The 12,500-nt window shown below is 35.3% G+C and overlaps 1 protein-coding gene across 1 annotated transcript in view; it reads left to right on the top strand.

The window, feature by feature from the left end:
- The window catches only part of LOC135206123 (protein unc-119 homolog B-like), a 127,725-nt gene that overhangs the window by 31,596 nt on the left and 83,629 nt on the right, over positions 1–12,500 (top strand). The window contains exon 2 of the mRNA XM_064237365.1: positions 8,996–9,073. Within this exon, the coding sequence (XP_064093435.1) occupies positions 8,996–9,073 (78 nt within the window). The remainder of the gene's footprint in view (positions 1–8,995; positions 9,074–12,500) is intronic.

The following is a 12,500-nucleotide window of genomic DNA, read 5'->3' as shown; positions in this document are numbered from 1 at the left end:
CCTTAATAAAAGAGAAGCAGGTAATAAACATGTCAAAAGGGAATTGGACATCGGACATCGTCGACGCAGTGTTCATTCAACCAACGCTTAAGAAGATTAAAGGAAGATTATCAGCGGGGGTGACCTAAATTGGCTTACTTGTGGACGAATCTCTTGGTAGTATAATACACCTTTTCTGTAAACTTTTCTCATTCATATACCTGAAGAGAGAGACAGCAGTCTCTGAAATATAGTACTTTTTCTCTCTACATTTTGGTGTTTTTATGGGCTCCTTTTATTAGATATATATATATATATATATATATATATATATATAATATATATATATATATATATATATATATATATATATATATATATCCACAGGTGAAAAATAAGAGACAGGGTGTAGGTCCTGACCGGTTTCGGCTTTTTTTCAAGCCATTGACAAAGGATTTTTCACCTTGTGGATATGTGTGATAAATGAATCACGTGCCGTGCTAAAGTGATTATAATCATATATATATATATATATATATATCTATATATATATATATATATAAATATATAATCATAACAAAATGCAGTATGCCATTCAAGGATAAACTAGTCCCTAAAGTTGTGTTTCCTTTCAAAGGTAGCGAGAGAAATAAGGCCGTTTGCTTCCAGGGCCTTAATGGAGCTCCTTCTTAAGCTGCGGTCATTAAGGTGTTCACGTTAACTAGCCCGCCTTTGTTTTTGGGTTCCCGGCCGGGTATTTCGGGTGGCTCCTAAGTGGCGGAAGTAGGGGGTTGGGGTCCCTCCGTGATCCAGATTTCAACCTCTCTCTCTCTCTCTCTCTCTCTCTCTCTCTCTCTCTCTCTTCTCTCTCTCTCTCTCCACAGTAAGTGAAACAGTTCATTGAAAATCTCTCTCTCTCCACACTTACAGGTGAAACTGTTAGTAAGAAATCTCTCTCTCTCTACACTTACAGGTGAAACTGTTAGTAAGAAATCTCTCTCTCTCCACACTTACAGGTGAAACTGTTAGTAAGAAATCTCTCTCTCTCTCTCTCTCTCTGTAAGGTTTGGTATAGCATAGTCAATCCACACAAAACCTAATCAGAAAATGTGCTGCATGCAACATTCCGACCCATCCACATGTGCTGAGGTAATGCAAGATTTGAGAAAGATACAAGAATTTTTTTGTTCAACATGTCTATCATGGATAGACAATGTTATTAAATCAAGATTGAATGTACAAATAGTTGAGGATGAAGAAGAAGAGGAAGAAGAAGAAAAAGAAGAAGAGGAAAACGGAAGAGAAGTAAACAAAAATGAAATGACAGAAAAAAATAAGGAAAACAAAGAACAAGATAAAAGTATGGATGCAGAGATACTCATTGTACTACATATTGAGGCAATAAAGCAGCATACCTACGAAGAAATAAATTACGATATGACAACAGAAAAGCAAATCCGAAGAGGCTCTACCCAGATCTACACAATGACGGGAAAGAGTAAAAATAGACAAGAAAGACAAATCTGCAAACCTTTTGAAAAGAGGGAATTGCAGATTTGGAGAAAGATGTTACTACAAACATCCTAAGGTATGTCAAAACTATGAAAATATATGGTAAATGTGCATACTTAGATGGCTATGGGGATGATTGCAGAGATCTGCATCCAAAACATATGTAAAAACCTAAAAGAAGGAAAAGGATGTAAGTTCGACAAAAAATGCAAAATATGCACCCTGTAGCCATGAATCATAATCAAATAAATAACCAACCAAGTAATAAAATCCAAAATAAGAAGAAACAAATAAAGAGAGAAATCAAGAATATCAGGTAAAAGAGAAAAGCAAACCACCAATGAGATATGCAGAGGTGTCAGCAAAAAATTTCAAAGCATCAGCTCCGAAAATTCTACTCAAGAGATTAATAACTGTATTTATTATGCAAGAGGATATTGCAGAAAGGAGAAAATTGCAGATTCAGACACAAAATGAATAATTATGATGAAGGAAGATCAAATATTATGGAAAAAGTTGGATTTTTTATGTCAGAATTTCTGGAAATGAAAAAAGAACAACATACCAGAACAGGAAAGAGACATGGGAAAATCCTATTACTACCAATATTAAATGGAGGAGAAAACACGCAAACCATCATAGTGATGAATGCGCAGGGTTTAGTTACGAGTAACTCAAAAAGAAAAATAGAGTACTTAGAAGAACTAACCCAAAATGAAAAGAAAATAGATATAATGAATATAAAGTGAAACCTGGTATTCCCAAGAGACTGGGAATGATGATCATCAAAATAAAAGGGTTCCAAACTTATAGATCAGATAGAAAAAATAGGAATCAAGGGGGAACCGGCAATATATGGGAAAGACAAAAAACAAGGAAAATATATGAGAAATATAGTAACTCAGAATGTGAACTAATAGCGGTAGAATTTGAATCTGAAAAATTGATGAACATAGTAATATATAGACCTCCTAATACTAAAGAGTTTGACTTAATAATTGAAAAATTGGATGATATATGTAGAAATCACAAGGACTGGACTATTCTCCTATCTGGTGACTTCAACTTTCCTTTCGTAGAATGGAAAGAACGAATAGGAGACTGTGGTTGTACTTATACATATAAAAAGAGAGTAATAGTAGTGCAGAAGATAAGAGGCAATTTGAAAAGCTATTAGATATGCTACTAGAATACAACATTCAACAATAAATCACTGCCAACAAGAAAGGAAAATACTTTAGACCTAGTATTTGTGAACGAGATGAAATTATGTTAAAGAAATAATAGTTTATAATGCGAGTATTTCAGATCATAATGTCATAGAATTAACAGTTCATTCCAAAGCAACTGAAAAATAGAGATAAGCAAGAAATGAAAAAGTGGGAAGGATATGGAAAATACAACTTCTACAGTAAAAAAATATAAAATGGTCAGAAATTAATGAAGAATTAAAACAAAGATTGGGATAACATTTTCGTAAGTGATGACATAAGGGTAAATACGGAGATATTATATAAAATATAGGAGAAAATAGTGGATAATATATACCGAAGAAGAAAAGTAAACATCATTCATGCATACCAAGAGACAGAAGGATCTTGTTCCAGAAAATCAGAAAGTGGAAAAGGTCTTGCAAAAGAAAAAAATGCATGGAAAGTTATAGAACTAAAAAGTAAGATAGAAAATGCAGAACAAAAAGATTATACAATCAAAAGAAAATGAAAAACGGGACTTGGAAGAAAAACCCTATTAAATATCAAGGCAAACCCCAAACTATTAATACTCATATGCGAAGAAGATGAATAAAAGAAGAATAGAAAATAGGCCCTCTGAGAATTGAAGGGAGATTAACGAATGAAAAAAAGGAAATTTGCAACATACTGGCAGAACGATATAAGAGAGAATTCACCCCTAGAATAGATAATGAAGATAATGATATAGAAGTAAGGGACGAAAATAGTGAATATTTAGCTGACATAGAAATTAATGAAGCTGATATTGTGCAGGCAATTAATGAAAAATAAAAATGGAGCTGCTGCAGGGCCGGATGGAGTCCTGCTATTTTGTTAAAGAAAGTAGTTCATTCTATCGCAAAGCCGACTTGCATCTTATTAAGACAAAGTGTAGATTACAGCAAGATTTTATGATGTAGCCACAACTTAGCTTCTCACCCCTACTTTCACAAGTGGATCAAGATTAGGGCAGTAATTATAGGCCTGTGATTCTAACATCCATATTATGAAAGTGTATGAAAGGGTAATGAAGAAAAATATTATGAAACATTTCATAAAAAATAATTTGTTTAGTATAGGACAACACGGTTTCAGATACCCGGAAAAAGTACCAAACCCAACTGTTAGTCCACCTTGAGAACTATTCAAAAATTATTAAAAAGCGGAAATGAAACAGATGTGGTTATCTAGAACTGATTGCAACAGCTTTTGACAAAGTAGACCACAATATATTACAAAGAAATTAGAAAACACAATATCGTAGTAAAGTAGGACAATGTTGAAAAGAATTTTTACACAACGGAAAACAGATAGTTATTTCAAACGATGAGAAATCGGATGAAAACCAGGTAATCTCCGGTGTGCCACAAGGTTACGGTGCTAGCTGCAATATTGTTTGTTATTATGAGTGAAGACATAGACAGTAATGTTAAGGATTCGGTAGTGAGTAGTTTCGCTGAGACACAAGATAAGTAGAGAATTACTTGTGATGAATATAGGAACGCTCTACAAAGAGACCTTAACAAAGTAAGATTGGGCAGGGTAAATAGATGGTATTAACTCTGATAAATTTGAATCAATAAATTATGGAGAACGAGGAAGAAAGCTATATGCCGTATAGGGGACTATAATAGACAATCACAATAAGGAAGCAGTTAAAGACCTTGGGGGTGATGATGAATAGGAGACATGTTATCATATCAAAATAGCCACTTCTGTGGCAAATGTAAGAGCAAAAAATGGATGTTTTACGGCACCTCAAAACAAGAAAAGCTGAACACATGATTATGCTTTATAAAACATATGTTGCGTAGTCCACTGAATATTGCAACATGATAGATGGTACCCACACTATCAACAGGATATTGCAGCAAATAGAGAGTGTACAAGGTCCTTTTACAGCTAGAATAGAAAAGTTAAGGACCTAGACTACTGGGAAAGACTACATCCTTAAAATATATAGTCTAGAAAGGAGAAGAGAACGCTACATGATAATTCAGGCATGGAAACAGATAGAAGGAATAACAGCAAATATCATGAAACTATATATATATATATATAATATATATATATATATATATATATATATATATAGATATATATACACACGTACATACATACATATATATATATATATATATATATATAAGCTATATATTATATATATATATATATATATATATATATATATATAATATATAATCTTAAAATGCAGTATGCCATTCAAGGATAAACTAGTCCCTAAAGTTGTGTTTCCTTTCAAAGGTAGCGAGAGAAATAAGGCCGTTCGCTCCCTGGGCCTTAATGGAGCTCCTTCTTAAGCTGCGGTCATTAAGGTGTTTCACGTTACTAGCCCGCCTTTGTTTTTGGGTTCCCGGCCGGGGGGTATTTCGGGTGGGCTCCTAAGTAGCGAAGTAGGGGGTTGTTCCCTCCCTCCGTGATCCAGATTTCAACCTCTCTCTCTCTCTCTCTCTCTCTCTCTCTGCTCTCTCTCTCTCTCTCTCTCAGATAAGTGAAAGAGTTCATTTAAAATCTCTCTCTCTCCACACTTACAGGTGAAACTGTTAGTAAGAAATTCTCTCTCTCTCTCCTCTCTCTCTCTCTCTCTCTCTCTCTCTCTCTCTCAACAGATAAGTGAAACAGTTCATTTGAAATATTTCTCTTTCTCTGTCTCTCTCTCCACACACAGGTGAAACCGTTCGTAAGAAATTCTCTCTCTCTCTCTCTCTCTCTCTCTCTCTCTCTCTCTCTCTCATTTAAGATTCTCTCTCACTCATACAACAGATAAGTAAAACCGTTCATTTGAACTCCTCTCTCTCTCTCTCTCTCTCTCTCTCTCTCTCTCTCTCTCTCTCTCTCTCTCTCTCTCAGGTTATTGCACCAATGGTCTGATCGATGTCATTACTTAGTGGTTGTAGCCAAATTAGAGTAGCTGGCCAACAGAATTCTTCGTATTAATGAGCTCCAAATTCTCGCTGTTTATTAAACTCGATGAACCTGTTTACTAACGAGAAGCTTGATTGATTGAATGAGTTGACAGGTATTAACCTAGTTGTGTTTGCCAAAGTATCGGTGACTCATAGGGAAGACATGTGCGTTTTGCAAAGTTCGCCGATAGTGAATCGTTGAATGATTGCATACGAAGGGGGAGTTATGACGATCATTAAAAAAAGCTTTCAAGTTATTATTATTTTTATTTATTCTTTTTTTTTTTCCTATCACAGTCCTCCAATTCGACTGGGTGGTATTTATAGTGTGGGGTTCCGGGCTGCATCCTACCTCCTTATAGGAGTCCATCACCTTTCTTTCTGTATGCGCTGTTTCTAGGAGCACACTCTTCTGCATGAGGCCTGGAGCTACTCCAGCCTCTAGTTTTTCCAGATTCCTTTTCAGGTATCTTGGGATCATTTCTAGTGCTTAATTATTATTATTATTATTATTATTATTATTATTATTATTATTATATTATTCAGAAGATGAAACCTATTCATATGGAACGAGCCCTAGAAGGACATTGATTTGAAATTCAAGCTTACAAAGAATATGGTGTTCATTAGGAAGAAATGAGATGAAGTAAAGAGAAATACAGAAAGAAAAGATTCTCTTATTTAAATAAAGATAAATTAGAAAATTAATTTATAAAAAAAATGAGTGCTTGAAAATTGATTTACATTGCTTTATGCCAGTCAAGGACCTTTGCTAGAATATGGTCCGTAAGTTTGGTAAGGCGATTATGGGAGTATGAGACCTGTTGTGGACATGTGGATTCGTCCTACCAAACGAGACGGGTTGCTAAGAGGAAGAATAGGGTCAGGCAAGGTTTTCTAGACTTTTGGGTCAGGAATTAAGAATCAGACGAAAAGTAGTCAAAATCCTTCAGGAAATTGGATAGGAAGCAGTGCAGGCTAGATTTCCTGTTTGTCTTCAAAATAGATTAGAACTATGTTGACCTTAAGAATAGAAATTTTTTTTTAGAAATATTGAAATTTAATTTTTTTGCTGGACGAAGATCATTACAATTTAAAAGACTATTCTGTTTGGTCTTCAGCGTATATTAGAACTTTGTTGACCTTATGAATAGAAAGAATAGAAAATATGAATAGAAAGAATGGGAAATATATATTTCGAAATTTGAGTTTTTTTTGCTAGACGATCATTACAATTTATGAAAGGATATTTGGTTGGGAAATGTGTGCTGAAGATTGTGGCCTTTTTTTTATTAGAAGGTTCAGAGAGTTTTTTGAGCGATTAAAATAAAAAAAATAGAGGAAAATGGTTATGTCACAGCATTTTATATAATCTGCCTTCTCTTCAAGATATATCCTTTTTTTTATTAAAAGGTTCAGTGAGTTTTTGAGCAATCAAAATAAAAAAAGAATAGCGGGAAATGGTTATGTCACGGCATTTTTATATAATTTATATATAATCGGCCTTGTCTTCAAGATATATCTTATCTCTTTCAAGACACGTTACTTCCTGTGTTCTTCCGCTTCTGTAGCGAAGTCAGCGACTGCTTTACTATTTTATAGCACATCGCTGGAGGGAATAAAAGACGTGGTACACTCACTTATCTTTGGGATTCCTCCTCATCTGACCCTTTACACGCGGGAATCGGCAGTCTTAAAGCCATCAAACACGTCAGATGATATATATCTAGCGCCGAATGCAATGGCAGCCGAAGTTTTGTCGTTATCTTGCATTATTCTTTCAGTATATCCATTTTTTGTAAGAATTTGTACAGGTTGGTTTTGTCAGGTTAATCAATGCTCTTACGTGGGCTTGGGTACTTTGTGCGTTCTGCTGTTGTACAAAAAGTGTGTGCTTGATATATTCATGTGGTATTGTATTGTACGTGTTCTTATATATCCTTGTATGTATATTGCACACACACACACACACACATATATATATATATATATATATATATATATATATGTATGTATGTATGTATGTATATATATATATATATATATATATATATATATATATAATATATATATATATATATATATATATATATATATATATATATATATATATATATATATATATATATATATATATAATTAATAAGATTATGCCTGTATATTTGGTCTACATAGGCATTTATGTATACTTTCTTACACTTGTACGTATACCAATACACTTCTTGTATTTGATGTGCCCGTGCACATGTATGTATGCAGTTGCACAAGTATGCGTATATATGGATGTATGTTTGGGGCAGATGTATGAATATTCTTATTTTGTTCACACGCGTACACATGTTTGTCCTACATATACAAATGTATATTTATATTTATCAATCCTAGACGCCCGTGTTGCCCTATTTTACTCAATGAAAATTTATTTGTGATCTCGTTTTACTGAATGAAAATTTATTTGTGATCTCGTTTTACTGAATGAAAATTTATTTGTGATCTCGTTTTACTGAATGAAAATTTATTTGTGATCTCGTTTTACTGAATGAAAATTTATTTGTGATCTCGTTTTACTGATTGAAAATTTATTTGTGATCTCGTTTTACTGAATGAAAATTTACTTCTGAAAGTTCAGATTCAACACGTGAATTGCAGTAGGCTTCTCGTTTGAACCGACTAATGCCCGTCTCTTAATTCATATAACAAGGGCGGCGGATTAGAAGCTTTCATTTTGACAATTATACTAATTGCCGGAATTAGCGGGGTCTGTCATGCGTGGGACCTTGGGCACGATGGGGGAGCTGAAATTAGGTCTCCAGTTCATTACATAATCATTAAACTGCTGGACTCTTGTTATTGGTGTTGATATTTTACGCCTCTCGTGAGCTGTTTAGGTATAGGTTTCATTGAAGTGGATTTAATATCTCTCTCTCTCTCTCTCTCTCTCTCTCTCTCTCCTCTCTCTCTCTCTCATATATGTAAATGATGTTAGGATTTGCTTGTAATGGACTGTAAGATAACTCTAGAATATGCTTCTAATGGGTTTAAATATTTTATAGTTCTCTCTCTCTCTGCAATGTAGATAGATCCGATATTTTCCTGTAATAGTATTGAAGATTTTATTGCTCTCTCTCTCTCTCTCTCTCTCTCTCTCTCTCTCTCTCTCTCTTCTCTATAACAACACACACTCACACACACACACACACACACACACACACACACACACACACACACACACACACACACACACGTACGTACGTTACATTTACCTGACCGTAAGTGTTCTCCTCATTACCGTAATATAACCCAGATAAGGATCCTAACTCATATCCTTTCTCTCTCCTTCGACAGCGCTCACAGAGGAGGAGGCTCTCAGGAAGTCCGTCATCTCGCCAGAGGATGTCCTTAGACTTCCCAAAATTACAGAGAGTAAGTATCCTTCTAAGTGTCTTTATCCTTAGAGGAAGATTTCTTCTTTCTAGTTGTACCTTTCGTTATGTCTTTGTTATTGCTGTTTGTGTTGGAAGGTTAATTTTTTTTTTTTTGGTGATGTTCTAGTCATCTAGTGGATATGATTTTTTTTTTTTATCTTGTTTGTTTGTATGTATGTATATTGTGTATGTATATGTATACATATATAATGTATTTATATATGTCATGTGTGTATGTATACATATAAACGTATAATGTATATATATATATATATATATATATAATATATGTATATAATATATATATATATATATATATATATATATATATATATATATATATATATATATATATATATATATATATATATATATATATCTGTGCTGTCTCTCACAAAGAGAAGCTTAGTCTTGTTAGATTAAAAGGGAATTTTGCTAGTACGGGCTCTTGCATCGTAACAAACCAGTGAGAAAAGGACGCTGGATTAACCGGGGAATATGTTAGCACGGGCTCTTGCTTCATAACCAGTGAAAAAAGGAGGCTAGAGCAACCGGGGAATATGCTAGCACGGGCTCTTGCTTCATAACCAGTGAAAAAAAGGAGGCTAGAGCAACCGGGGAATATGCTAGCACAGTCGTTTTGCTTCATAATAATCCCGTAAAAAAAGGACGCTCTTTCCTGCTGTGCATGGGGGTGTGCGGCCGGTTCCTGGAAAATCCACCACATTTCTTCCCAAATGTTGTTTACTCTCTCCGACGTGATGTGATAGGTTAAGTTTACCTTCTGTTTATTTATTTACTTTTTTTACCTGTGTTTATTTTCTCTATTTTGTTGTTGTTCAGGAAAGAGGCAGAGGAAAGAGAAGGAGAAACTTGTAGATATAAGTACTTATCAGTGGAAGGAAAGAAGGATTTTATATTGTGAGGACAAGTGAAGGTTCAGAGAGAGAGAGAGAGAGAGAGAGAGAGAGGGTAGGGGTAGTGGGAAGAGGGGAGGGGGAGGGGAGGGGAAGGGGAAGGCACTTACCAGTGGAAGAAAGAGTAATATTATCTCACCCCTGTTATTTCATAAGGACAAGGGAAGACGCACAGAGAGAGAGAGAGAGAGAAGAGAGAGAGAGAGAATTGTCAGTACTTAACAGTAGAAGAAAGAACAATATGGTCCCTCCCATTTTATTTTGTAAGGACAAAGGGAGAGAGAGAGAGAGAGAGAGAGAGAGAGAGAGAGAGAGAGAGAGAGTCGGCAATAGCCACAGTGCAGAAGATTATAAATGGAGAAGTGACTGGCTGGCTATAAGATAGAGAGGTTGTGTAGGGAGGGAGGGGGGGGGGGGTGGTTGTTGGCGTCCTATGGTTATAGGTGGGGAAAGGGCCTCGTATCGGCTGTATATTGAAGAGATATCGATTCTGTGTGAGGGTTGTAAAACCAGACTTACCTCTCTCTCTCTCTCTCTCTCTCTCTCTCTCTCTCTCTCTCTCTGTGTGTGTACAACCTCCACCTCCATTCAGCTATTTATGTCCGTGCGCTCTTTTATGCGCTGGCCGTAACGATCACGTGTGTTCCCATTCTTCACATTCCTGTTCTGTATTAAGAGGAATCCAATCCAGGAATTCATTCCTGTGACCCACATTCGTAATGTCTCCCCTTTTATGGCCGCTCTATTTTCATAAGGGTGTAATGAGTTTCATGTTGTCCCCTTAATTACTAGTGGTCGCTGTGTTTGTGGTGTCATCTGCAATTTTTTTTATTGTTTTGTGGCATTTTACTGTACCTCCATTCCTATTCCACCATCTTACTTTCCATCCTCTTTTAACAATTGTTTCACAGTGCTACTGCGAGGGTTTCCTCCTGTTACAGCTTTGAGACCCTTTAATATCAAACTTCCTTTCAGCGCTGAATGACCTCATAGGCCCCAGCGCTTGGCCTTCGGCCTAAATTGGATAATCTATATATAACTATGGAAACAGACTTTATCTATCTTGGGATGTTGGCCTTCCTTTTGGGAGACGTACGTGAGGTCGATATGTAAAAATGTGGGGTAAATTCCGTAGAGTTAATGTATATGCAGAATATGATTTTATTTTGTTTTTATTTTGATCTGTTTATATTATTTTTTTTATTGTATTTTAATCTGAAGAATGTATTTTTCTCGTGTTTTTTTTATTTCGTGTTATTTTTGTGTGTATTTGTATATGTCTGTTTCATTTTTGTCATCAGTTTCTGGTTGAAATGTGTCTAAATTTGCTTCCATTTGTCTGCTGTCTTGTGTAAGTTCGTTTATTTTTAGTTGTCACTTTCTTAAACAAGCGTATTCTGTGCGTTTGTCTTTTTTATTTCTCATATTTAGGCCCTCTCATTCTGTTTATATCGGGCGCCAATGACAAATTCCTCGTTATTGTCTTGAGATGCGGAATTCTCTGCTTGCCCCTGTTTTCTCGTGGTAAAGGTCTCTCATTCAAAAGGCAGATCTTTTATTTCTCCTATGGGCCTGGGTCAGACAGGGTCATTTGGCAGCTGCTGCTTACAGTGAGCCTCACTTATGAAGCTTTTAAAAGTCTGCGGCTGATTTCTAAACTTCAAATCGTCTTGCACAATCAATCAATCAATCAATCAGGTCAAAAGAGCCAAGCTTACATTGTAAGCCAAAACCACAGGGTTCCACTGTAAGCCTAATTTCCACGCTTGAATTCCAAGCCCAAAATCTCGTCATTCTCAATCATTTGTCACATCTCATTAATTTATTATTTTTTTTATTAAATAGAAAAAGCGAAATAAGTATTCTAGAAAAAATTGAATCTGAAAAAAATTGGCTATACATTAATTGGATGGCTTTTGTTGGTCATTTGATAGGACGGCTAACTTTGTTTTCATTGATTATTTGTCAAGAGAGAGAGAGAGAGAGAGAGAGAGAGAGAGAGAGAGAGAGAGAGAGAGAGAGAGAGAGAGAGAGAGAGAGAGAGAGAAACATCCTCCTACAGCAAGGCCTGAAAATGTTAAGCATAAAAGTTACCTTTTTTTTAATCCCAGGCGAATTACGTCAGCGCTGTTGTTTAAAGAAAAAAAAAAAAATAACCCCATTGTTTGAGCCACTGACATTTATGCTTATGAAAACATGAATGTGAAAAATATGTAATGCAGTACTTCATTGCCACGTCTCGTAAATATGAACGGCCGCTTTTAAAGTGAATTACTCGGCTGAGCTTGATAAGTGCATAATGCATTATGCAATTTTTGTCTGATATTTATGCATGTCTTAATTATAATTTGCAATTGGGGCCTTTAAACTATGCCTCACGTGCTTAGAATTAGCTTTCTTGGTTTTTGGGTACTTTGCCTGTTTACACACGGTTACCAAAAGCAATCACTGATGTATTTTTATGTCACATTTTTATAGTCTTGGCTTTTAACTAATTACACGTTTTTA

The sequence above is a fragment of the Macrobrachium nipponense genome, chromosome 29 (genome assembly GCF_015104395.2).
Source record: "Macrobrachium nipponense isolate FS-2020 chromosome 29, ASM1510439v2, whole genome shotgun sequence".
Lineage (NCBI taxonomy): Eukaryota > Metazoa > Arthropoda > Malacostraca > Decapoda > Palaemonidae > Macrobrachium > Macrobrachium nipponense.
The sequence above is the reverse complement of the archived record's forward strand: the minus strand, read 5'-3'. Positions and strand labels throughout refer to the sequence as shown.